This window comes from Callorhinus ursinus, unplaced genomic scaffold (assembly GCF_003265705.2).
Source record: "Callorhinus ursinus isolate GAN/ISIS: 27379988/994484 unplaced genomic scaffold, GSC_fseal_2.0 scaffold10, whole genome shotgun sequence".
Classification (NCBI taxonomy): domain Eukaryota; kingdom Metazoa; phylum Chordata; class Mammalia; order Carnivora; family Otariidae; genus Callorhinus; species Callorhinus ursinus.
Window position 1 is genome coordinate 38,209,435 of NW_027397072.1, and position 26,346 is coordinate 38,235,780.

Genomic DNA, 26,346 nt, shown 5'->3' on the forward strand with positions numbered 1-26,346 from the left:
ACTAATGATGTAATGTATGGTGATTAACATAAAATAATAAAATAAATAAATAAATAAAAATTCCGGTAGGATGAAGGGAACAAAGTGAAAATCAGTTCTGTCTCCCCATCCAGTTTCTATGGCACATGACAATAACGAATGCTACCTGTTTGCAGACTCTCTTTGGAAAGAAATTTGGGGCACCAGCAGGCCTCTGAACGTGTACTTTTTCCACACAAATGGTAGCACAAGCTACATATAGAAGAGAAGTCTTCAGGAGATGTACTTTCTAAATATTTTCCGAGTCAGCCTACTTTTTCTCTGTCCCTATTGTCGTTCATTCATTGTTGAAGAATAAGGGGCTGTTTTTTGTAACTGTCCCTCAAGTTGGCTTTGTCTGGTGTTTCCTCATGATTAGATTCAGCTTACGCACTTTTGGCAGGAACGCTGCAGAAGATGTAATGTGTCCTCCGTGTGCCATCTCCTGTACAGACACACCTTGTGTTGTTTCACGCCATTACTGGTGAATGACATTTTGGCCACTTGATTAAGGTCGAGTCAGCCAGGTTTCTCCACTGCAAAATTACCAATTTTCTTTCTGTAATTGGTAAGCAATCTGTGAGGAGATCCTTTAAGACAATGTGTATCTTGCTTTTCATCAAACACTGGCATAAAGACTTTAACCTCCGTTGATGATTTTTACCTGAATCGGTCATTACTATGATGATTACAAAAATATTTTTATTTTTATTGTCCTTGAACTAATTATGTTTTTTATATATGGGCAGCAAGCTGTTAGAAAATGAAATAAAAAATCAATTCTGTTTACAATAAAATACTCAGGAATAGATTTAACAAAAGACATAAAAGACATGTACATAGCTGTACACTTAAAAATGGTTAAGATGGTAAATTTGTTATGTGCATTTTACTACAATTAAATATAGTAATAAAAAATTAGAAAAGACAAATGTGCAAACACTTATCTAATAATTTTATATATATTTATAATATATAATATGTATTTATAACATTAATATAATAAATATACAATATATATAATATGTTATATATAATAATATATTATTTATATATGATATATAAATATATATATAAAGAAGTAGTCCCTGGTTCTTGAGGAGTTTGTGAAAGGAGATGATTCTACTCCATCGGTGCCAAGTGTCACTGACAGAGCCAAGGAAGGCTTGGGGCCTCCTCTGGGGGAGTCTCAGTGCAGTTCCCTTTGCCTTGTCTAATTCAGCTATGGGTCCTCATTGGACCAAGTCCTCTGTGGAAAGAGAAAAAAAACAAAAACAAAAACAAAAACAGGAGGAAAGACTGCATGGATTGGTCAGGTGAATGTTTGGAAGAAGTCATCCCAGTGTGGCCTGCCCAGTCCAGCCTGGCCAAGAGTGCCCTCTCTATGAGGTCAGAGCCACACACACAGAGCCTGTACTCTGTCCGGGCAGAAGGAGGGCATGGCCCAGGGAGCAGGGAAGATGGAGCCAGACCAGGACTCTTTCTGTCTTCCTACCTACTGACTTTTTTCTTCCACATTTGGCTTATGTCCAATTTTCAGCTGCAGAATCTGGTTCAAGTCCTAGCTGTTCTGTGGAGAGAGGTCCAGAAATGGCCAAACCACATAATCTGTGGGAGGTGAGTCCTCAGACTGTGGAGGCCTCTGAAGTATAGATAAGCAAAGCACCTGGACCTGCTCTGAAGGGTCTCACCTGGATCTGAGGTAAGGAAGTCGCCAGTGGCTCTGGTCCTGCCCTGGGTGACTCAGTCAGGAGAAACTACCTGTGGGTGTGACACACACCACGGTCTCACCCTGCCATTGCCTCTACACTCCCTGGTCCCAGCTTGTAGAACTGGCTTTTCCCTAGACCCTCCACCCTGGAAGATGTCATGGGACTGAGTAAGGACAACAAAGCCACACATTTCTGGCTCAGCACCCAGCTTCGGTGCCCTGACCCACAGACTTCCCTGTAATGTCACAGGGACTCTAGCGTTACTAAAATGTGCTATGAGCCAAGTAGCACCTTCCCTCTGTCACACAGTGACTGCAGGATGTGGCTGTCGCTGGGGTTGGGAATTCAGGGCAGTAGCAGGAAGGACACTTCTGTTCACAGCTCCCTGGAAGCTGTGTGTCTGTGCATCAACACCAGCTCTCCTAGGCCAGGCAGGCCACCAAAGTCACTCCAGGGAGTGAAGAATCCCCTCTGTCCTAATGTGTGCCTCACTCTGTCGTGCTGGAGCCCTTTGTCTCTGGACCAACTCTTTTGGTTTCTGTTGTCTTTCTTGAAGTCTCTGTTCTTCTCAAGAAGCCCCTTGGCCTGCAAAAGACTCCTGGCAGGGAGGCCCCCTGACCTCCAGCTCTACCCTCCATCCCTTGCTTGCTTGAGCCTGTAAGCATTATATGGCTTATTTGTTCACAGAGGGGGAATGGGGGCGAGTTAGTATGAAATCGAACTGCCAGAGTACTAATACCAGGTCCATGTCTTACTAGTTTGTGACCTTGGGTTAGTTACTTCACCTCTCTAGGTCTGACTTTGTCTTATCAATTAAATGGGAATAAAAATTGCACTCACTTCACAGGTCTGATGGCACAAAGCCTGTACTGCTTTTGAGACAATGTTGACACAGTGAATGCGCAGCAGATGTGAACCTTTCTTGTAAAAGGGATTTGAAAATCCACAGCATAATCTGTGGTCATTCAGCCAGGCTGAGTTGGAGCCTTCTCCCTCTCTGGGTCAGGTAAGATGTGTTAGCACAATGGCAAGGAAGTGCTTGGCCTCGAACTAGCCTTAGATTTAGGTCAGCGTAAAGGGGGGCCTCTGCCATGTTCTCGGGGTCCTCTCTACATACCCGGGGAAGGGTGCCAGAGAGGTGAGAAACAGAGGGGGTGAGAAGCAGGTGTCTATGGGTTTGTGTTAAGTGCTGACCCTGCTCTTCACAGCCTCTGTCTCATCCGTCCTCATGACAACCCAGTGAGGTGGTTGTTCCTCTTTTCTTTACAGAGAAATGTAAATGAGGTGAGATGAATCATCAAATCAGAGAGATGAGGCAAATTCCCCCAGGCCATGTGGCTGATGAAGACGATGATGATACAGCTGACATTTAAGCACCTGCTTGTGCCAGGCATGGCTCTAAAGACTTCACATACATTAACTCCTTTAATCTTAATAGCCACTCCTGAGTCAGTACTATTTTTATCCCCATTTTACAGATGAGAACTCCAAAAGGCAGAAAGATTAAGCAACTTGACCAAAGATGTATGCTAATAAGTGACAGATTTAGGACTTGAATCAAGATGGTTGTGACCAGAGTTCGGCAAGCTTTTTCTATAAAGGACCACGTACTAAATATCCTATCTGTGCAGTTTCTGTCACAGATACTCAGCTCTGCCATTGTAGTACAGAAGGATCCACAGACTGTGTAAACAAATGAGCATGGTTGTATTGCAATAAAGCGTTGTTTAGGAAACAAACAGTGGGCCCATGTTAGCCCACTGGCCAGAGAGTGTCCACCATGATCTTAACTGCTATATTAAGAGAATGAGGACCCAGAAGCATCAAACCTCTCTGAGAAATAAAAATCATAACTATGAACAAAATGTGAGACAATTCTCTGGCCTTTTTTTAAAGATTTTATTTATTTATTTGAGAGAGAGAGAGAGAAATCATGAGCAGGGGGAGAAGTAGAGGGAGAAGCAGACTCCTTGCTGAGCAGGGAGCCCAATGCAGGGCTCCATCCCAGGACCCTGAGATCATCACCTGAGCTGAAGGCAGACGCTTAACCAACTGAGTCACCCAGGTGCCCCTCTCTGGCCTTTTCAATGTGATACAGCATACAACTCATTCAGTGTTAGTGCGATATTACTTATTAAAGACATACTGTATACCAGGTACCACCTTAAGTGCTTGGAATACACTAATGAACAAAATAGACAGGAGACACCTCCCTTGTATGAGCTTATCTTCCAGCAGGGTAGGGTGGGGAGCTGATAAATAATATACATAACACACAGCTGAATTATATAGTGTGTTAACAGATGGTGAGTGCTGTGGAAAGAAATAGAGCACAGTAAGTGGAATATGGCAGCAGGAGAGAAAAGCACAGGATGGTGAGTATAGGTCTCATGGAGAAGGTGATATTTTAGCAGAGACTTTAAGGAGGTAAGAGAGTGAGCCATGCTCATATCTTGAAAAAGAGGTTCCCAGGCACAGAGAATGGTCAGTGCAAATGCCCTGAGGCAGGACTGTGCCTGGCTTGTTCAAGAAAGAGCAAGAGGTCATGTGGCTTGAGTGTACTTCATGGTGTGGTAAAAGAATAAAGTCAAGTGATAATGACAGCCTGGTTTTGTGGGGCCTGGGAGTATGACAGAGACCTGCCTTTTACTCTCATAGGCTCAGGGAACAGAAAAGTGACATGATCTGAGGCAGACTGTAAATGGTTCCCTCTAACTGCTGTGTTGGGTCTTGGGGTCAATAGCTTTAGATTCAGGTTTCCTGGATTTGATTCTGATTATTGATTCCATATCAGACAACATAATTAACCTTTCTATGCTTGGTTTCCACATCCATGAAATAGAGATAATAAGAGTATTTACCACACAAGGCAGTTATGAGCATAAAATGAGAAAATTTTCATGAAATAGAAAAAAAACACTAAACATAGTTCTAGGGACATAGTGGACACCACATGAATACTGGTTATTTTAATTATGTTTGATTTATCTTCCTAATAAAAAATTGCTATTTTACTGTAATAAACCACTCTTGAATGTGTGCTTACATATTGATACAGGCATGTACCCTTGTGCTGTTTGCTTCCTCGTCTCTTCAGCAAGAGCAGGAGCCACCCCCACCTCCAGGGCACTGGTGAGAAGCACCATGGGGAGTATTACCCCTTTGCAGACTGGCACAGTTTCTGGGACAACCTCTATGGTCATATGAAGTCCATGAAGAATTGAGATGTTTCCTAAGAAGGGAGGATACCCACTGAGGACTGCGGGGAATGAAAAGAGAACAGGAGTAGAAACTGCCCATGGTGATGGCAAAGTGTGTTAGTTACCTGTTGCTGTGTAACAAATTATTCCAAGACTTAGCAGCAGCTTAAAACAGCAAGCATTATAATTTTACACAGCTTCTCAGAATGAGGAACCAGAAAAGTGGCATGAACTGGGTGGTCTGGCTTAGGGCTTCTCGTGAAATCACAGTCAAGATGTCAAAAGGGCTTCCTCATCTGAAGGCTGGAGTGTGGCTGTAGGGCCCCTATTTCTAAGATTGCTCACATGGAGCTGTTGTCAGGAGGCCTCCGGTCCCACCACACAGTCCTCTCCATAGGCTGCTCAAGTGTCCTCCTGACATGGTAGCTGGTTTCCCCAAGGGGAGAGAGCCAAGAGAGATCAGGAAGAAGCTCCAATGCCATTTGTGATCTAGCCTCAGATGTGGCACCCTGCCACTTCCACCAGGTAATAAATTCTTTAGAAGCAAGCCACTAAGTCCAGCCTACACTCAAAGGAAAATAAGCTTCACCTCTTAGGATAGATTTTAAAACCACCACATATGTTGTATGACTTGTGAGAAAATAACATTATCTTAGGTAGTATCAGTTTAATTTTCAAAAACATCCAAAACACAACTCTTACATAAACACAGAGTGAGCACGTGCCAAAGATTTATCATTATTAATAAATGAAGGAACCAGCAGGACGATAAGCTGATTCAAAAGACGTGATTCAAAAGAAATGGTGGAATGGGTTGGCTGACTTAGATTAAAAAAAGAAACCTGCTTAATGAATTGCAAAGCAATAAAACTGCACCATTTGAGGCTATCTTTTATATCAGGCAGAAATGATTTGCAATTTATCAGTCAATCTCTTCTTAGTTCACATCTAACTTCATAGAGTCTGGTGTCTAATCCACAGTCATCAAAAAGCCAAAGGCATCTATTTCCTAAAGAATTGAGTAATTGCTGGTGGGGCCTGTTTGACCAAGCTCTAGTGTGACATTGAAAGCACCTGTGGTCACCGTTTTCTTTTCTTTTTTTAATTTAAATTCAACTAGCCAACATATAGTGCATCTAAATTTCAGATGTAGAGTTGAATAATTCATCAGTTGCATATAACACCCAGTGCTCATCGTATCACTCCTTAATGCCCATCACCCAATTACCCCATCCCCCCACCTACCTCCCCTCCAGCAATCCTGTTTGTTTCCCAGAGTCAAGAGTCTTTCATAGTTTGTCTCCCTCTCTGATTTCTTTTCTTTTCTTTTTTTTTTTTAAGAATTTATTTATTTGACAGAGAGAGACACAGTGAGAGACACAGTGAGAGAGGGAACACAAGCAGGGAGAGTGGGAGAGGGAGAAGCAGGCTTCCTGCTGAGCAGGGAGCCCGATATGGGGCTCGATCCCAGGACCCTAGGTCTGTGACCTGAGCCGAAGGCAGACGCTTAACGACTGAGCCACCCAGGCGCCCCTCCCTCTCTGATTTCTTTCCATTCCATTTTCTCTCCCTTCCCCTATGATCCTCTGCACTGTTTCTTATATCCCACATATGAGTGAAACCATATGATAATTGTCTTTCTCTGATTGACTTATTTTGCTCAACATAATACCCTCCAGTTCCATCCACATTGATGTAAGTGGTAAGTATTCATCCTTTCTGATGGCTGAGTAGTATTCCATTGTATATATATATACCATATCTTCTTTATCCATTCATCTGTCGATGGACATCTTGGCTCTTTGAATAGTCTGGCTATTGTGGACATTGCTGCTATAAACATCCTTTCTTGATTAAAACTCTCCACAGTGTAGGGATAGAGGGGACATACCTCAATATCATAAAAGCAGTATACAAAAAGCCCACAGTGAATATCATTCTCAATGGGGAAAAATTGAGACCTTTTTCCCTGAGGTCAGGAACACGACAGGGATGCTCACCCTCACCACTGTTGTTCAACATAGTACTAGGAGTCCTAACCTCAGCAATCAGACAACAGGAAAAATAAGAGACATTCAAATTGGCAAAGAAGAAGTCAAACTCTTACTCTTCACAGATGACATGATACTTTATGTGGAAAATCCAAAAGACTCCACCCCAAAGTTGCTAGAACTTATATAGGAATTCAGCAAAGTGGCAGGATATAAAATCAATATGCAGAAATCAGTTGCATTTCTGTAGACTGAGACAGAAGAAAGAGAAATTAAGGAATTGATCCCATTTACAATTCCACCCCAAACCATAAGATACTTAGGAATAAACCTAACCAAAGAGGTAAAGGATCTGTACTCTAAAAGCTACAGAACAGGGGCGCCTGGGTGGCTCAGTTGGTTGAGGGACTGCCTTCGGCTCAGGTCATGATCCTGGAGTCCTGGGATCGAGTCCCACATCGGGCTCCCTGCTCAGCGGGGAGTCTGCTTCTCCCTCTGACCCTCTTCCCGCTTGTGCTATCTCTCATTCTCTCTCTCTCAAATAAATAAATAAAATCTTTAAAAAAAATAAAAAAAATAAAAAAAAATAAAAGCTACAGAACACTTATGAAAGAAATTGAGGAGGACACAAAGAAATGGAAAAACGTTCCGTGCTCATGGATTGGAAGAATAGACATTGTGAAAATGTCTATGCTACCCAGAGCAATCTACACATTCAGTGCAATCCCTATCAAAATACCATCAACGTTTTTCACAGAGCTGGAACAAATAATCCTAAAATTTGTATGGAACCAGAAAAGACCCTGAATAGCCAGAGGAATGTTGCAAAAGAAAATCAAAGCTGGTGGCATCACAATGCCGGTCTTCAAGCTACGTTTTGTCTTATTTTCAAGTTTGAAGAACTTAACTTTCTTAATGGGAGTTCATTTTGTTTTTGTCACTTTCACAATCTTAGCTCACTCATTCATCTCTCCATCCATTCGTTGTGTACCTGTCACCATGAAGCACACAGCAGAACAGATGGAGCTGGCAAACACATCCCCCTGTGCCCTCAGCAAGCTGCCCTACCTGGAGGGGTACAGCCATGCACTGGTGTCATTCCATATTAGTCAGAATGAGGACAGAGCTTCTGAAGCCCCGCCTATGTGTGCTGTGGGCAAGTTGGTGCAATTCACTGCAGTCAGGGGATCAGAGAAGGCAGCCTTTTTAAGTGAAACAATATGTACTTCCCTATGATCACTTTACAAATGAAAGTCTGTCTGCTTAAAACCACTTTGGGGCGCCTGGGTAGTGTAGTCCATTGAGCGTGCGACTCTTGGTTTTGGCTCAGGTCATGTTTTCACGGGTCATTTGATAGAGCCCCAAGACAGTCTGGGGGGCTCTGGGCTCAGCAGGGAGTCTGCCTGAAGTTTCTCTCCCTCTGCCCCTCACCCCCCCATTCACTTTCTCTCTCTCAAATAAATAAAATCTTAAAAAAAAAAAAAAACCACTTTGCCTATAGGCCAACACCTTCTGGTGTTTTCTTTTTCAATTTGCTCTTTTTTATAGTTATTTTCAGTGTCCTTTCCATTTGGTCAATTTAATGATTTTGCATAAAGTAGCCTTTACATTTTAAAATTTTTCTGAGGGGTGCCTGGGTGGCTCATCGGTTAAGCATCTGCCTTCGGCTCAGGTCATGATGCCAGGGTCCTGGGATCGAGTTCCGCATCGGGCTCCCTGCTCAGCAGGGAGCCTGCTTCTCCCTCTGCCTGCCACTCTGCCTGCTCATGCTGTCTCTGTCTGTCAAATAAATAAATAAATAATCTTTAAAAAAATAAGGTTTTCTGAAAGTTGTTTATCACATCGGAAAAACTTGGTATTTTATTTATTCTTGAACACTTTAAGGACTTTTTAGCCTATAAACTGGAACACAATTTCTTTAAAATTTGTATCTTAACAATATATGGCTATCAGCGGTACTCAAGATGTCATTAAATTGTTTGTTATTATGCACTGCCCTCTACCTTTAATTCAGATCCATCACAGAGAATGTATCAAGGTATTGAAATTGCATGGATTGTTATCCAGCCACATATTAATTTGCCAATTAGGTATTGGAGAAAGATTGATTACAGGTGGAATGGGCTAGATTTTATTTTCTAAGGAAATAATCAGACACGAGTGAAGAGGTTGATATGAAGATGTTTGTTACCACATGATTTTCAATAGCAAATAATAGACTAATAATAATTGATTGCTATAAATAAATGATACATCTATACAATGAAATGCATGCAGCTATTCAATGTTATATCATAATTCATATTTGGTATGGAAAGATATTCTGCTATTTAGCTACATGAAAAAAGCAAGTTGAATAGAGTGTAGGCTCTATGACGAAGCTGTAGGAGACACAGTTGACAGTTACTTGTATATGTAGGCAGTGGAAAAGTGTTGTCATTGGTTTTCTGATGGTACACTCACAGAAGACAAGTATTCATGGTGTGTTTTGTTTTGTTTAGTTTTGCCAATCTGGATTTTCAGGTTTTTCTACAATGAATTTGTAGACTAAACATTGCCTAAGCAGGAAAGCCCCACCTCCAGCATTTTTCATAGGCCTGGCAAAGGAAGGAAGGAAGGAAGGAAGAAAGGAAGGAAGGACGGAAGGAAGGAAGGGAGGGAAGGAAGGGGGAGGAAAGGGGGTTTATTCTAAAATCTTCTTTCCTTGAGTGGCTATTTGCACTGAAGTCTTTGGGTCTGGAAGTGCCCCAGGTCCCGGAGCGGAGTGCTCACAAAGAGCTTGAAAGCCCCTGGGAAGTTCATCAGAATTGCTGAAAGAAGGCTATCTCCAGAACCTTCCTTCCTTGGGAGAGGTAATGAAGCGCAGGTGTTTCTGGAGGCTTAGGGTGGTGTGAAATACCTGGGAAACCCTGCTCCTCCTCAGCTTGTGGCAGTTTCAGGGGCTCCTCCCTAGTGCATTATTAAAAGGGCTGAGGCATCCCAGAGGAGCAGGCAGATACCACAGGCTCTGCCAGGAGAAAGGAGCATTCTGAGGTGTCCTTTGGGGAGCTGGGTTTCATTCTCCCCAGCAGGCCTGGGGCTCTCTCCTGACCCCAGACCTAGAATCCCCTGCTCTGTGGGGGATGTTCACATGCTGGAGAGAGGGGTGGTGGGGCCAGAAGGCTGTTTGCTACTCAGGCCCCTTCCAGCCCAGCCTCTACTGCCACTTAAGATTTTGTGTTATTTCAGAATAGGAGAGTCTATACACTGTGAAGCTCAAGATGGTCCTGAGTGGGGCGCTGTGCTTCCGGTGAGTATCTGAACCTCTGACTGGCTGTGTCCTCTGGGGGAAATAAGTTCCAGGTAGACCTGTTGTCCATACTTTCTGGGTAGGGAGAGGCTGCACCTGCCCAGAGTTGGGGCTCTCATAGGTGGGTGAGCAGCTGGGAAGTTGTGAACAGTCCCTCGTTGTCCTAAGAGAAATTTTTCCAGCCTTTATCAGGCTGGGGCTGGCCACCTCATGGGGGTTCCCTGACGAGAAGGGGGAGCAAGTGAATCACTCTGTGTAGAGCTTCAGCCCCACATATCCATGATGAGAATGGAAGTCAGGAGACCCAGCTCAGAGCTGTTACCACCCACTGGGGTGAATTGATGTCACTCTGCTCCACTACCTCCCTGCTGCCCTTTGGGGCAAAACAACAACAAAACTATTTGGTCAGTCAGTCTGTCTGTCTGCTGGCATGTGCTGAGCCAGGCGGTCTGCTGTGTTCTGGACTTTGCACTAGTGAGTGAAAATGGTCCTAGTTCTCTCTGAACTCAGAGTCTAACATAGCTTTTCCCAAGGTGGGTTCTGTGGAGCCGCAACCCTATGAGTTGCTTTATATAGTGGTGCTCCTTGATTAAGAAATGTGGGAAATCTGCTTTCTGTGTCTTCTTATAAGAGAACCATGGTGCAGTTCAGTATATTAATAACTGAATGAGATTTGTTTGTGTTTAGCCACCATTGAACCAATTTGCACACAGCATACTTATTTCCATATAACACCTGAAGAAACCCATTTTAGGATATATTTTTCACCTCACAAGATGTCAAAAAATCAACTGAAATCAGAGATGAGAAATAAATTTGAACAGTAAAATGAAAGAATTTTAAATTTATTATTTTATTTTTATTTTTTAAAGATTTATTTATTTGAGAGAGAGAGAGTGCACAGTGGGGAGGGGCAGAAGGAGAGGGAGAGGGGAACTTAAGCAGACTTCAGACTGAGCGCGAGCGCAACGCAGGACTGATCTCATGACACTGAGATCACAACATGGCCCAAACCAAGAATCTGACGCTCAACAGACTGTGCCACTCAGGTGCCCCAAGAATTTTAAATTTAAAGATATTCCTCACTTAATAGGTGGAAGTAAATGTGCCTTGACATCTTCAATAATGATTGAAGAATCAGATTTTCATCTGGAAGAGGCTTGGGTTTGATCTAACCCATTGTCTTAATTAACAACAGGGAAACTCAGGCTCAGAGAGGGCAAGCGACTTGTCTGTTGGGACTCAGCAGCAGGGGCAGCACAGCCAGATAAGAACCCAGGATTCTGACTCACAGTCCAGTTTCTTTTCCAACATCACAAATGGAGGAGATTGGTTGGTGTAGAAAAGATTGAATAGGGTGAAGACTCAGATGGGAGGCTATTGTTATCCCATTAGTAGGGTATGAGCCCAGCAGGGCGGGCAGAGAAGGTTGGGTGGTTGCTTCTGTAGAGCCCAGCAAGCCCGAGCACCCACCCCTCCCCTAACTAAGCGTCATCCTGTCTTGATGTTTCAGAATGAAGGATGCGGCCTTGAAGGTGCTTTATCTGCATGATAACCAGCTTCTAGCCGGAGGGCTGCATGCAGGGAAGGTCATCAAAGGTTGGTGGCAAAACATGACCCTACTTCCCTAGGTGTCTATACACTCTGAGGGGAGGGGGCCTGGAGAGGGCTTGGAATAGCTATGCAAACTGGCACAGGCCTACAGGTCCCAGGCCTGACACAGTAGATGGGCATCATAAAAGCAGGCTCTGAACGAGGACAAATAAAATACTACACCTTCCAGCAAAGTGAGGACGCCTACCCCATTGTTACCTGAAGCCTCTATGCAAAGGTGGGAATATTTTCCAGGATGAATGCTTTGTTCTTCCCTCATAGGTAGACTTAGGCCAAACATTCCTTTTCCTGGGAGCAAGTGCTGAGGAAAGATCTAAAATAGGCTCCTAGGCCTTTATTCCCATATAGGAGTGGCTTTCTATCCCTTTGCCCTGGGTTCCCTCTGCTTTCTGGGGATTCCTGGTCCCTCAGAGTGATGGGACCCAGATAGCAGGTGGCACCATCTGGCCTCATGCCCCAGACACCATGACAGGCCTTCTCTCTAAAATAGCACATACCTGCCCACTTGGGACACATTTACTGGGCTCTGGGGCCAGGCAGTGTGTGTGTGTGTGTGTGTGTGTGTGTGTGTACACGTGTGTATGCATGCATGCATGTATGTGTGCATGTGTGTGTATGTGTTTGTATGTGTGGTATGTGATAGGGTAGGTTTGTATGTGTGGTACAGAGAGGAATGAGACCCTCTTCTGTTCTCATGCTGGTACAAACATGTCCAAATAACTCTGATGAGAGGCTTATCAAATTGAGTTTCCAAAACAAGGCCAGAGGATCAAGAGGCATTAAAGGAGGTAGTCAGATCTCCCCTGGGGGTTAGAGAAGACTTGAAGGTTTGAGCCTGGACAAGGGGGTAGGCTAGAGGTGGGAGATGGTAGAATGTGCTTACATGCCTTGATGTCATTGGGCCAACTGGCAGGAGACCACCCTTCCCTAGATGACAGCTGTTACCAGGCTTCCTTTCCGCCCAGTCTGGGGACAGAATGTCTCACGTAGGTCTTGTGCTTCAAAGTCCACGATTTGGGGAGAGGGAGGGAAGGGCAGTCAGGGACCCTGACTCTGGCTTCCTTTCTCTAGGTGAGGAGATCAGTGTTGTCCCCAACCGGTCTCTGGATGCCAAGCTGTCTCCAGTCATCTTGGGCGTCCAGGGAGGGAGCCGGTGCCTGTCATGTGGGACAGGGCAGGAACCTACTCTAAAACTAGAGGTGAGTCCTGTTAGGGCATCCTTGCTATCTTGACTTCACTAAGCCAGCAGATGCTGAAGCCACTGGGCCAGGCATCCTGGGGCCTGATCCTCTCCCTTGCAGGGTTCTGTTGATGACAGCCCTGCCTCTCCATGCCCATGGCCCAGCTCTCCTGCCTCCTCCGCTCCTTCCCCTCACCTGCCATGCCTCTCCATTCACAGCCAGTAAACATCATGGAACTCTACCTTGGTGCCAACGAATCTAAGAGCTTCACTTTCTACCGGCGGGACACAGGGCTCACCTCCAGCTTCGAGTCAGCTGCCTACCCAGGCTGGTTCCTCTGCACCGTGCCCGAAGCAGACCAGCCTCTCAGACTTACCCAACTCTCAGAGGATGCCAGCTGGGGCAACCCCATCACAGACTTCTACTTCCAGCAGTGTGACTAGGGCAATGCACACCCCAGAACCTACCTGGGCAGAGCTGGCTCAGGCAGGGGCGGAGGTAGAGGAGGACACTGATGGCAACCATCCCCCCATCTGTTCTCAGGGCCCCACCTCTGGCTGGGTACTTGGCCACTCTCCCTTTTGATTCCCAGTTTGGGTAAATCCTTCTGAGATTTGGGGCTTAGTCCACAGTTTCTTTCCCTATTGAGTGGTGCTACTGGTGTAGAACCTTGCAAAAACCACTCAAGATAAACTGGAAGTCACATAAAAAGTTTCCCAGGGGTCGGGGTGGGGGGAGTGTTGGAAACCCTTCCTGCTTCATGGTAACTTACCCAGTACCCCTGAGCCCCACAAGCCAGCCAATCCCAAGTTGAGCCTATTAGGGCCACCAGCTGCCCACATGAGGACCTGTCTACTATCACTATGCAGGAGAGGGAGGTCATAGAATTAGAGACCCAAAACCCAGCCCCCTCCCTCTTTCCTGTAACTCAACTGCCATCATATTCTACATTTTCCATCTCAACCCTTATGCGCTAGCCATGGCAGGAGAGAGTGGTGGTGTCTAAGGAATTGACTACAGCTCAGAAGGCTGAAGAATGGCCAGGCATGTCATATGTTTTGAAACCTGAGGTGCCATTAGAATCCAAGATACTGGTATCTATTCACATGGAAAGATGCTTGTGACATATTAAGAAGAGCAAATTACAAATTAGCATAACTTGTAATTTCATTTTAATTAAAAAAATACCTATCTATATATTTCTTCACATAGAAAAAAAGTCCAAAAGAGTTTACTTCAATTTTAGCAATGTCAATTTAGCAATTACAGGTGATTTTTCTTTTTATTCTTTTATTTAAACATTTTCTAACTGTTCTACAATGAAGATGAATTCTTTGTGTAATAAGTAAGTTAATATTAAGGAAAACAGAGCAGACAATATTTCTAATCATCTTCAGCATCCACTTCCCTGAGTGAAATTCAAATTGAATTGAGCTCTGCTGCTCTGGTCAGCTGCGACAGAATCAGTACACAGACCTCAGCAAAGCTGTGAAGAAAGAATATGATGAGTTAGTGTGGTTGGAATCTCCTGGAAAAGGAATTTATAGAAAGAATAATCCTAGACCTGGAGTGGTCATAGCCCCCTGAGATTGCAAGGCGTGGGTTTTAGCCTCCAAAGGGTCCCATGCTGGTTGAAATTCATGTCCTTCTGGAAATTTTAGACTGGGGCCTTATTTGGAGACAGGTTCTTTGCAGATGCAATTGGTTAAGAGGTCATGCTGTATTCGGATGGGCTCTAAATCCAACATGACTGCATATGCAACAGGAGACACACAGGAGACCCAGGAAGAAGTCTATGTGAAGATGGAGGCAGAGATTGCACTTATGCAGCAATAAGGCAAGAAATACCATGACTGAGGCAACCACCAGAAGCTAGGAAGAGGCAAGGAAGAATTCTTCCCTAAAGCCTTCAGAGGGACGACAGCCTTCTAGTCTCCTGAACCATGACAGCAAAAATTTTCATTGTTTTAAACCACCAATTTTGTGGTAATTGGTTATGGCAGCCCTACGACATCAACACAGCTGCTGCTGACCCCATCTCACATCATGTATATCCCCTCCCACATTGTACCTGTGTTGTCTCTGTGACTAACAGAATGTGGCAGAAGTAATATTATGCTACTTTTGAGATTAGATTATAAAAAAGACTCTGCAGCTTCTATCTTGTTTTCTCTGTTTCTTTGTTTACTTGTTCTGGGGGAAGCCAGCTGCCATCTCATAAGCAGCCCTATAGAGAGACCCATGTGTTGAAAATGAAGCCTCCTGCCAACTGCCACATGAGTGCATTTGAAAGCAGCTCTCCCAGCCACAGTCAGGCCTTCAGATGATGCAACTCTGGCTGACAGCTCGATCGCCACCTCAAGAGAGACAGTGAAGCAGAACCACCTAGCTAAACTGGTCTAGATTCCCAACGCTCAGAAACTGTGAGAAAATAAATGCTTGTTGCTTTCAGTTGCTAAGGTTTTTTTTTAAAAAAAGATTTGTTTATCTTTTCAGAGAGAGAGAGAGAGAGTGCACATGGGGCAGGGGTCGGCAGAGGGAGAGGGAGAGTGAGAATCTCAAACAGACTCCTTGCTGAGGGTGGAGCTTGATGCAGGGCTCAATCCCAGGACCCTGAGATCATGACTTGAGCTGAAACCAAGAGTCGGATGCTTAACTGACTGAGCCATCCAGGTGCTCCAACTTGTTACACAGCAATAGATAACTAATACATAGGAAGAGAAATAAATGCATTTATTTTATTATGATTGCAGTTTTCTCCAATATTTTCATTTTCCTTCTCAAAATCAACATCAGCCCTTTTGTTTCTCCAAACATTCTATTTAAAAGCTGACCATACTAAAGTTGTTGAATATTCTCTGTGTCTGCAAGGTTTAGCTCTTCCTTGACTACCTTTGCACCTCCAGTCTGACATGCCAGGGACTGTGACTCCAGCATCCCTGCCTAAACTCTGAGGGATCAGAACAGAAGCCAGAGGAGAGGCCTAAATCTGAGCTCCAGGTATTCTTCCTGCACCTCACCAGTCATACCAGCCTGGCAGGTTCACATTCTGCTGAAGCACTAGCAAGGAGGTGGCCAGACCAGAAGGGTCTGTCTCTGTGGAGCTGCTGAGGCCCAGATGCAGCCAAAGCCCTTGGGTAGCAGACAGCACAAGTCCTGCCACAGGCCTCTCAGGAGTGCCAAGAACACAGGCTCTGGGCACCAGGCCTGTTTCTGCAGACCCATTTTACACTTTTTCTTTGCCCAGGGGCCTAGCCATAGTCTCATATTGTCACCTCCTCCAAGAAGCCTTTGCTGAATTGAGATCTCTGGTCATCTGCTCTGACTGTGTTACATTGCTATGCCAACTTCCCCTCATTGTAATAATTGATTTGGGGTCTATGGTCCCTGAAATGACCTCAAGGTCAAGGCTGTATTTATTTGTTTCCAAGGATCTCAAATAACATTTGACAAATAATTGGAAACCGGTGAGTACAGAATGTGGAAACTATTCCTCCACCCTGGACTATTCTTTCTCTCTCCTCCACCCATCTAAATGGGCCCACCCTTCAAGGAGCAGCTGAAATTTCACCTCAGTCTGCAAGCTTTCTCCAGCCTAAAGTGATTGATTCATCATTTGTAGGATGGTAGAATTCAAAATGGTTTTAGCAGGGATGAGCTGACATGAGTCAATAGAAAAAGAAGGAAAGTAAAATGGAATGTATGGGCTGGGGGACCCTGGCATCATGATTGTTCATATGAAAAAGACATAGTGGTTTTAGATTTCTTCAATTTCAATATAAGTCCCCCGCTTGACCTATATTTACAGAGGTATTATGCCCACATCACATGGCATTTGTGCCAGGCATAGGCACTGAGGACTAAGAGTGTGTTCTGAATAGTAGAGAGTGTCCCACGATCAAGTCGTTAGGGTAGAGGCTAGGAAGCTGAGGGTCTTTATCCTGGAGAAGCAATACACAGAAAACCCCATTCAAACACTCAAAGCTCTGCCTAGTAGAAAAATAAACTTTTTCTGTGTAATTCCAGGAGGCACAAGCAGGACTGATGAGCAGAAATTATGTGTGACCCCAAAATTTTAACCGCAAGGACCACACACACTGCTAGGGTTTCTTCAAGAAGTTGTGGAGGTATTGAAGAAGAGCCTGATTAACTATGTCTCAGGGGTGCTGTAGCACAGATTTCTCCCTTTGGAGGGAGACTATATACCATGTCTCAGGCCCTTTCAATTCTAGGAATTTTTTTACTCAAGGAGATTCTCTGCCTCTATTGTTTCCAATATGCCCTTGTCCTGCAGATTAGAGAGTCTGGTCTTCTTAATTATCTTTTAAAATATTTATGACTTAGCTCCCCAGCTGAACTGTAAAGCTACCTAACAACGGGGACCATGCATTGCACATCTTTGTCACACAGCAGTGTCAATGCTCAGTAAATGCTCATTGACTGCCTGGCATAATACCCCATGCATTGGCCCTTTCCACAAAGAGATGAGAGATAGATTGGGAGAGGGGTGAAGAATGACTGTTGGCCTTAGGAAACAGAAATTGAGTCCCCTCCCTGCCCATCTTTTCTTATCTTTCACTCTTTAAGCATCTACATGTGGATTGGCCTCTCCTACTTTCTTACCAGGCCCTTTGAATGACCTAAGAGTGAGAATTATGGTAAGGCAGATGGTCCCCAGAGAACACTATGCCAAGCTTCTCCACCGCTTGCAAGTAGACAGATGGATGGATGGTTGGATGGTTGGACAGACAGGTGGGTGGATGGATTTACTGAGTTAAGTAATTGATTAGAGGCTTGAGTATTCTCTTTACTCCTGCCCTGCTCACATGGTGCTCTTTACACCTGTCCTGCTTACATGGTGTCATGTGTCCTAACCCTCCAGGGAACACAATGGCTGTGCAGTCCCAGGATGGATCTAAGGTCAATGTCCTCTGCAGGTGGGTTTCCTTAAATGTTCTGTCTCACCAACCTGATAACAACTAATAGGACTTGTTGAAAAGCAGAGACTTCCCTCCCTTCTTTCCAAACAGGGCAATACTCCCAATGCCATCAGTCCCCTCTCTTATGTTGTCTTGCTAGCTGCAGCCTGGCTTAAAACACCAGAGGTTGCTCTGTCCTTGGGCCCCTTAAACACATCCCCTCTTGCCTCTTCTACCTCTCTAAGCCTAGGATGGACCCTCATGGGACACCAACGGGAAGGTGATATGAAGACATCTGATCCCAGGACTATTTATCTGGCTATTGAAACCACAAATAACAGTGGCAATGATAGTAGCTATGAGCAGGGGCCCAGTGACTGGCTTCTGCCAGGCTTTATGGGTGATTCTCTCCCGCTTCAACAAACACTCATTAATGCCCCCGCCTTCTCATTATCCATACTGTGCTAAAGACATTGTGAAATCCCTAGGCCCTTATTTCCCATCCTAGAGCCAATTATAAAGATTGCAGCAGGCTTGACCCACCCCTGACCAGACAGTATAAACTTGGGGCAGATGCCCTGGAGAAATCAGTCGGATGTTCCAGGCACCCAGGATTGCAGGTCGGTGGTTGATAGGCAGTATTCTATCTCTCCTTCTCGCTTTCCTTCTCCTTTCTGTCAATATCTCTGGTATGCCCCCTCCCTTAACTCCTCCTGGCAAGCTCTTTAGATAACAAGGTATCCCCTCCACAGAACATCATGGGATGCTAAATAAGTCTGGGAGCACATAGAAAGAATTTGAGAGAAGGCATGGGTTAAACCAAGTCAAGATTTTTAAATATTTAGAACCATAGATTTTAGGAAGTAATTTCAGAAGAAATCAGCCAGGCCAGTGGTATTCAACAGTGTGTGGTGAGGCTTGGGGTTCGTTAGATATGCCCCAGTGCCTGCTTTAGTGGTCAAGGTCAGGGTTCTGCTATCACCCTCATTCTCTGATTCAGCAAAAGCAAGTTCCCTTTATCCATTTTACTTTCATTAGATTTCTGTGTAAATTTTCATTGTGAAACTTAGTTTTGAAAAATACTGACCTTGCCCAGCCTCTCCTCCTAATGATAACAAGTTGGAGGCCCAGGGACTAAAGGGGACTTTCTAAGGTAGCAAGCCAAATTAGTAGCAAAGCTAGGTCTAGAACCCAACCTGGCCATTGAAATCTTCTGTGTGTGTTTCTATGTCTTGCTTGTAAGCATATATGTGTGTCAGGGTGGTTGGAGGGAGCTACAGGCCATACTTCATGGATCAACATGTTGTTAACTTTTATAAGGGAAATAAATGTCTGTATATAGAACAATACATAAGACAGTGAAATTTAATAGGATTTCAGAGTAGGGTTGCAAGAGTAAAGGAAAGATTCATTAAACTCTGAGTCATGGAATCATAGATCGTTTGATCTGGAAGAATCTTAATAACCACAGTCTCTAATTCCATGATTTTATAGATGCTGAAACTGAGAATTGGAGGTGAGGTGACATAACCTTGTATGTCTGAGCTGTTACTCTGACCTGATAATTAATTTGGCAGAACTAGAGACGCAGCCTATAGATAAATGATACCACATCCAGTTCCTCTAATGCCAAAAGACCTGAATGGACGGCAAGGAGGGGGGATGGCTTTTGTGGCAGGGAAATCAAAGACAACTGTGAGCATGCCCACAGGGGAGAAAGAAGGCATGTGCCTGGAGGGGTGGTTTAGTGTCCACAGAGAAGTGAGATACACTCATACAAGTGAATCAGGGCCAGATGGTGATGAAATGGGCAGCCACTGTAGACTCTAGAGCTAGGTGGAGATGTTGTGAAAGCAATACCTAGAATATAGGTCCAGGTACCTCACATAGGTTAGGCTGGACTGAAGGTAGAAAAGCCAGGAATACAGGCACAGGTACAATGGCTATTAAGAAGACAAAGTTACATTTTAGGGGCACCTGGGCGGCACAGTTGGTTAAACATCCAACTCCTGATTTCAGCTCAGGTCCATGCTCAGCATGGAGTCTGCTTGAGATTCTCTCTATCTACCTTTGCCTCTTCCCACTCATGTGCATGTGCTCTCGCTCTCTCTCTTTCTCAAATAAGTAAATAAATCTTTAAAAAAAAGAAGACAAAATTACATTTTAAAGAGTAATTTATCAGAACTTGTTGGCAAATCAGACAGAGTAAGGAGAAGGGGGGAGGTGAATGGGCTGGGAGGAGGAGAAGATTGATTTGACTTCAGATCTATTTGGTTGGGTGTAATGGCAAGAAGTCCAAAGGGAGGTGTCCTGTAGACTGTTGGAGATAAAGTATCACGTTCAGTTGGGACTTGGGAGGCTTTAGACCAATATGATCACTGCAGCTGTGGAAATGGATGAATGGCAACTCATGGGGTATGAGAGAGAAGTGCTTAGAACTTAGACTTGTGGCTTCCAGCCTTAGGGACACCACCAAATGGAAGGGAAAATCTACACAGACCTGAGAAGGGGAAAATGGAAGTGTGAAGGGAGTCAATTAATGTCAAGAGCTCTGAGGAGGCAGAAGCCAAATATCAGAAGAATCAAGAGTCTTTTGATTTGGCTCCACAGAAGTTAATATTGGTCTTGGAGAGAACATAGTCCACATAGAAAACGTGTAGGAGAGCAAGGAGAGGATGTGATGGAGAAAGCTCAGTGCTACTTGGGGGGTGGTTTTTGACTCAGGACAGGTAGATTGATGAAGTCTGAGACAGCCAGAGATGGTGTCCAGGGAGGACAATAGGCCAGAGTTCAGGGAAAGGTCACCTGGGGACAATAGGGAAGGGAAAGCTTAGGGGATGGATTGTGTGGTGCATTGGGAGGGACCATGGCAGATGCTTAGCACCAGGACCCCAGGCTCTCTGATGGACTAGAAGCTGGCTTCTCACTCCTATTCACCTCATCACAGTCTAGCCAGAACCCAGGAGGGGCTGGGTTCGTGGGGCTGGATTTTGGGTTTGGGCCAGGACAGAAGGCTTCTGGGGCCCCTGGAGATCAAGCTAGACTGGACCAGCACTGAATTTCTGCCTGTCCCTTGTGCTCACATTGACCAAGAGTGGGAGTCATCATCCTCACACAGAGCCCTCCACTTGATCTGTCCTGGCCAGACCTTGGTATAGCTACTAGCCTGCCCATTAGTTTTGCTGCTGCAAGCAAAAGAACCCCAGTAGTTTGGCTGAGAGAGAGAACAGCATCAAGTGTGCTTGCATTGAGGCCACGCTGCTGATGGCCTGTCTGGGCTGGGAGGTCCTCTATCTAGTCCTTTGCTACTCAAAGTGTGGCCAGGGACCAGCTGTGTTCATATCACTTGGTTGCATGTTTGAAATGCACAGTCTCAGATTCCAGCCCAGACCCAGGGAACCAGAACTGGCAGGTGATTTATATGTTCACTGGAGAGTGAGAAAAACTGAGATGGTATACCAGTTCCCAAGCCTGGCTGGTCATGGAGTCACTTCAAGCTCTGGCAAATCAGAACCTTCAGATGACTTTAGTGCCAGGCTGGGCAGTGGGATAGGGTTTGAGTCCAGCTCATCCTCAAACTGTGAGGCTGGAGCACACCCCACCTCAATCTCAGCTCCAGGAAGTACTCCTGTCTAAACTCTTTGGGGAACCTGTTCTTCAGTTTCCCCAAGCTAGCACCATGCACACGTCATGGGCCCATACCCCGGTCAGTTAGCCCCAAAGGAGGGTGAGGCAGAGCTGCCTGGAACTTGCTGAGCTGGGGAGATCATGGAGGATTCTGGCAGACCAGTTATAGATAAGCAGCCTAGTGAGATTTTTCCACCCTGTGATTTGGTGATTTAGGGGCCGCCAGGGGGTCTGCCCCCCAGCTCTACCCACCCTTCTCTGACAGCCCTTCTCTCCTTCCCCCTCAGCAAGGACCAGTCGCCCTCAACTGCAGGAATGTGCTCCCTCCCCATGGCAAGATACTACATGTAAGTCTTCCTGGAGTCCTCCCTCTCTGAACCAGGGGCCTGGGGATGATGTGGGAAGAGGGAAAGAAGGCTGAGGGGAGAGATGCGGCTCCATCTCACCCAAGAAATCTCAAGTGCCCCATAATTAAGCTTAATCATCATCCTCATCACAATAGCTCTCTTTCCTGACCATCTGCAAGATGCCAGACCTTCTGCTGCCTTGCCTTCCTCCTGAGTAACCTACAAGGGGGGCATGACTGAGTCCATTCAGATTTGGAAACTGAAGCTCAAAGATGTTAAATAAATTACCTCATGTCACACAGAGCCGGGACTCACCCCCTATGCTACTCCGTCCTCCTCTCTCCAAGAGCTCAGAGGCAATTTTGAATCTCAGTGACGGCATCTTTATATGTTGGCCTCTGTGGCCTTTCCTCCCTGTCTGCACTCCCAATTATCCCTTTTACCTCATTTGACATTCGAGACTTTCCTTATAGTTTACACTTTATTGCCTGTGATTTCTTGTAAACTGTCTCCAGCCCTTTGAGGAATGAGATGAGACATAACACAAATAAAACAGGACTGACTTCTGGGTCACATTTTCTCAGCTCCTCCATGGGCCTGCCCTGTCCTAGATACCAGGGGGCCAGTTGGGGCCTCCGGGAAGTTACAATGTGCCTGGGAAGGCAAGACACATGTGCACTAAGCACCCACATGACAAAACAGATGTCACCTTGGGGTATCTAACTTGGATTCTGGTCTCCAAAGAGAATGTTGCTGGCAGATGAGTTCCGCACAAGTCCTGGCTGTCCAGGTTGGAGAGAGAATGGCAAACCCAGGCTCTTTTCAGATCTTTATTTTTATTGTACAAGTGAACCTTCTTTACACACATACAGTCATTAGCTAAGGGTATTATAATTAGTTGTTACTGAGATAAAAAAAATCTGGAGGCATTGACGTTGGCCCAGAGGTTCTGCCCTTGGAGATAGGGAGGGCTCCCCAGGTCCTGAGAGCGGCTGACATTTTGAAACCAGCCAAGCCACCGAGATAATAACCTGCGAGCTAATAACCTGCATGACTGTGATGTTGCACACACTCACCATAGTTTCCTCCTTGTTCCCCAGCACGTATGTACCCTCCCAGGCTGATCATTGGAACCATTGCCAACCCCAAATGACTGTAATCACACCCTGCTCCAACTCTTTCCTGACCTCCTAAATTTGGCACCCATAACACGGGGCCACCCCAAAATACACATTGCATGGAATAGGGTGGCCATGTTGGTACACCTACTGTCACATAGGATTTTTATTCCTGATTTGTGAATTTTGTTCTATAAAAAAGTCTTTAAAATATTTGAAAAGCAAACCACACTTTATTTTTTAAAAGATTTTATTTATTTATTTATTTATTTATTTATTTATTTATTTATTTATTTTATATATAGAGAGAGCACATGCAAAGGGCAGGAGGAGAGGGAGAGAGGATCTCAAGCAGACTCCACGCTAAGCACAGAGCCTGACATGGGGCTTGATCTCATGACCCTGAGATCAAGACCAGAGCCAGAATCAAGAGTTGGATGCTTAGCTGACTGAGGCACCCAGGCGCCCCACAAACCACACTTTATTACACATTCAATTAATCCTCTTCACTGAAGAAAATAAAACATTTATGCAAATTTGGGTCAGGCCCAGAAAATCTGGGATAAGGCTCACTGTATCCTAGAGACATCTGAGCCTCATTAGGAAATTTTTCAGGAAGGGCATGAAAAGGGGCTAGCATAATCAGGAAAACTGTCTACCCATCAGTGAGAAGGCACTGGCTTTCCTCACTGCCCCAGGGCCCTGACAGAGGCCGACGCTGGTAAAGGGAGCCTCTGAGAATCACGAGCTCCAGAAGACCTTCCCTTGCCTTAAGGCTGACCTATTTTTACCTGCTCTTGGGTGGAGGCATGCACCTACTTCTCACCTATAGGAGAGAAGAACACCTAAATGCTCAGTGTGGTACTTCAGAGCATGGGGGTGGGAAGACTTTGGGGCTTGGTGGTGCCTGAAGGGAGCAGGTTGTCAGCACAACCATCTTGTTCCAGAATTAAGGATGCAGATCAGAAGGCTCTGTACTTAAGAGGTGACCAGCTCCTGGTAGGAGATCCCAATGTGGACAACTGCTGTGCAGGTGAGCCACTGGGGCCTCCATCCCCTCAGACACACCCATGCTCCACCTGCCACCAGCTCTCCCCTTCCCTCTTCCTCTGGTGACAGTGAGAAGAGGCAGGGAGCAGCTGAGGACCTCTCCTTCTGAGGGTGTCATGACCGCTGGAGGAGTCCCAGCCTGCTGGCAGCCTGCATGCAGGGTTCAAGCCAGGTGTGCCTTGGCCCAACTCTTTTCTGCCCAGCTGTAGCTTGCTGAGAGCTTGCCATCTAGGTCCTTTCATCTCCTGGCTCTCTTCTCTCTTTCCTCCCAGAGAAGATCTGCATACTTCCCAACAGAGGCCTGGACCGCACCAAAGTCCCCATCTTCCTGGGGATCCAGGGAGGCAGTCGCTGCCTAGCCTGTGTGGAGACAGGAGAGGGGCCTACTGTGCAGCTGGAGGTGAGAAACCACACCAATATTCTGGGGTGCCCCACAGACATGGCCCACCTTCCTGGGTGCTCTGGCATCTCTGCACCCATCTGTGGACTCCCAGCCAAGTCCACACATGCCTCCCCTTCTCTCTGCACCTAGTGCCAAGACCCCTGCCCTCCAGAACCTGCAGAAGGCACTGCCCTGGGTACTGACCCTCCCTGTAAAGTCCCCCATTGGCCACCCCCTGGGGGCCTCTAGGGCTGATATCTCAACCAGTGGCCTTATCCTGCAGCAGCCATCTTGCCCCCACAGGATGTGAACATCGAGGATCTGTACAAGGGTGGAGAAGAAGCCACGCGCTTCACCTTCTTCCAGAGAAGCTCGGGCTCAGCCTTCAGGCTTGAGGCCGCGGCCTGGCCTGGCTGGTTTCTCTGTGGTCCAGCTGAGTCCCAGCAGCCAATACGACTTGTCAAGGAGAGTGAGCCATTGGCCCACATTGAACTCTACTTTGAACGGAGTCGGTAGGGAGGCAGGAGGCTGAGCTCCAGCCTGGTGCCCCCAAACCAAGCTCATCCTACTCAGGATCTGTGGTAGGCAGACTAATGCCCCTCTAAAGCTGTCCACATCCGAATCCTCAGAATCTGTGAATACGTTACCTTACAAGACAACAGGGACTTGGCAAATGTGATTAAGGTAAGGATCTTGAGATGGGGAGACCATCCTGGATTATCCCAGTGGGCCCAGTGTAACCACAGGGGTCCTCATAAGAGTGAGGCAGGAGGGTGAGAGCCAGAGACTGGAAAATGCTATGCTGCTAATTTCGAATGTAGAGGATGGGGGCTACCAGCCCGCGAATGCTGGTGGTTTCCAGAAGCCGGATAATGCAAGGGACAGGATTCTCCCCCAGAGCTTCCAGGAGAAACAGCCGAATTTTAGTACAGTGAACCCATTTCAGACACCCGACCTCCGGAACTGTAAAATAATAAATGTGTGTTGTTTTAAGCCACCAAGTTTGTGGTAATTTGTTATAGCAGCAATAAGAAAATAGTACAAAGTCTTAGTAGGCCCCTGTGAACAGCGTTTAATGAAAGGTGCGTGGGTCACTCAGTGAGTTCTTGGAAGGCTGCCTACAGCTTTTCCTGCAGCCCATCTGCTCCAGAGCTTCTAGAAACAGCCAGAAGCTGCAGGCAGAACCTAGCTCTCCCCCTCTGTCCCTGGGTGGACAATGTCATGGGCTGCTCACAATTGTAGTTTAGGTTCAAGTCTTGTGATTTGCCTATCAGATATTTCATAGTGAATCAGTCATTCAACCGATTGATCAATGCCACTGGTTGTCTGCTGGTTTTGACATGTGAGGACAAGGAGGAGCAGTGAGGGACAGATGGCAAGTTTGTACTGGGTGTGTTGAGTTTAAGGCTGTGGTGGAGCTAATGCGCTGAGGTGACTTGTTCCAGCCAACACTACAGGGCTGGGACTTGGCTGAGAGTTTGCAGTTAGGACTGACACTCGTCTTTGGAGCCCGAATCTCTCTCCATTTCACAGACAATCTGGGGTCGGGTGCAGACTAGGGCAGAGAGCCCATGGTGTCGGTGCTCAGAGTGGTGGGCTGCTGGTGCTCTTCCTCTTCTGTGTAACTACTCAGTGTCCATGCAACATGCCCCAGGGGCCGGGGCATTCAAGGACAGGCTGTCTTCACCCTCAGAACCACCCTGCAAGGCAAGCATTTTTACCCATTTGACAGATGAGGACACTGAACTAGAAGGGGTGAAATAACTTGCTGAAGGTCGCATGAGCTGTACATGATGGAACTCAAGGTCATTCTGGCCCATCTGACCCCGATGTTGTTCCACACATTTTTATTCCACTCTTATTCTGGGAGTTGGGGAAAGGATGGCAAACAAGAACAA

The 26,346-nt window shown here is 45.8% G+C and overlaps 2 protein-coding genes across 5 annotated transcripts; both read left to right on the forward strand.

The window, feature by feature from the left end:
* The first annotated feature begins 1,473 nt into the window (after positions 1 to 1,473).
* On the forward strand, positions 1,474 to 15,503 carry IL36RN (interleukin 36 receptor antagonist). 4 transcript variants are annotated; one of them, XR_012379735.1, is made up of 7 exons: positions 1,474 to 1,635; positions 2,578 to 2,736; positions 10,150 to 10,210; positions 11,724 to 11,809; positions 12,896 to 13,023; positions 13,224 to 13,503; positions 15,209 to 15,503. XR_012379735.1 is itself a non-coding variant. In XM_073897413.1 (6 exons), the coding sequence occupies exons 3-6, from the start codon at positions 10,182 to 10,184 to the stop codon at positions 13,446 to 13,448; spliced, it is 468 nt and encodes a 155-aa protein (XP_073753514.1). In that variant the 5' UTR covers positions 1,474 to 1,635; positions 2,578 to 2,736; positions 10,150 to 10,181; the 3' UTR covers positions 13,449 to 14,187. The 4 variants fall into 4 exon arrangements, 2 of the variants coding, with proteins under 2 accessions (XP_073753514.1, XP_025724003.1); XR_012379736.1 differs by having other exon boundaries at positions 15,213 to 15,503; XM_073897413.1 differs by lacking the exon at positions 15,209 to 15,503 and having other exon boundaries at positions 13,224 to 14,187.
* Positions 15,504 to 15,923: 420 nt separating this feature from the next.
* Positions 15,924 to 24,964, forward strand: IL1F10 (interleukin 1 family member 10). Its single transcript, XM_073896852.1, has 6 exons — positions 15,924 to 16,005; positions 17,888 to 17,942; positions 21,839 to 21,898; positions 23,964 to 24,049; positions 24,339 to 24,466; positions 24,752 to 24,964. Exons 2-6 carry the CDS (start codon positions 17,896 to 17,898, stop codon positions 24,962 to 24,964), a joined length of 534 nt encoding a protein of 177 aa, XP_073752953.1. The 5' UTR covers positions 15,924 to 16,005; positions 17,888 to 17,895.
* The last annotated feature ends 1,382 nt before the right edge of the window (positions 24,965 to 26,346 follow it).

Coding starts and splice junctions, on each gene's coding strand:
- IL36RN (XM_073897413.1), top strand. CDS start 10,182: ATGGTCCTGAGTGGGGCGCTGTGCTTCCG. Junction 10,211..11,723: donor AGTGGGGCGCTGTGCTTCCG/GTGAGTATCTGA, acceptor TTGATGTTTCAG/AATGAAGGATGCGGCCTTGA. Junction 11,810..12,895: donor TGCAGGGAAGGTCATCAAAG/GTTGGTGGCAAA, acceptor TCCTTTCTCTAG/GTGAGGAGATCAGTGTTGTC.
- IL1F10 (XM_073896852.1), top strand. CDS start 17,896: ATGGCTGTGCAGTCCCAGGATGGATCTAAGGTCAATGTCCTCTGCAG. Junction 21,899..23,963: donor CCCATGGCAAGATACTACAT/GTAAGTCTTCCT, acceptor ATCTTGTTCCAG/AATTAAGGATGCAGATCAGA. Junction 24,050..24,338: donor TGTGGACAACTGCTGTGCAG/GTGAGCCACTGG, acceptor CTTTCCTCCCAG/AGAAGATCTGCATACTTCCC.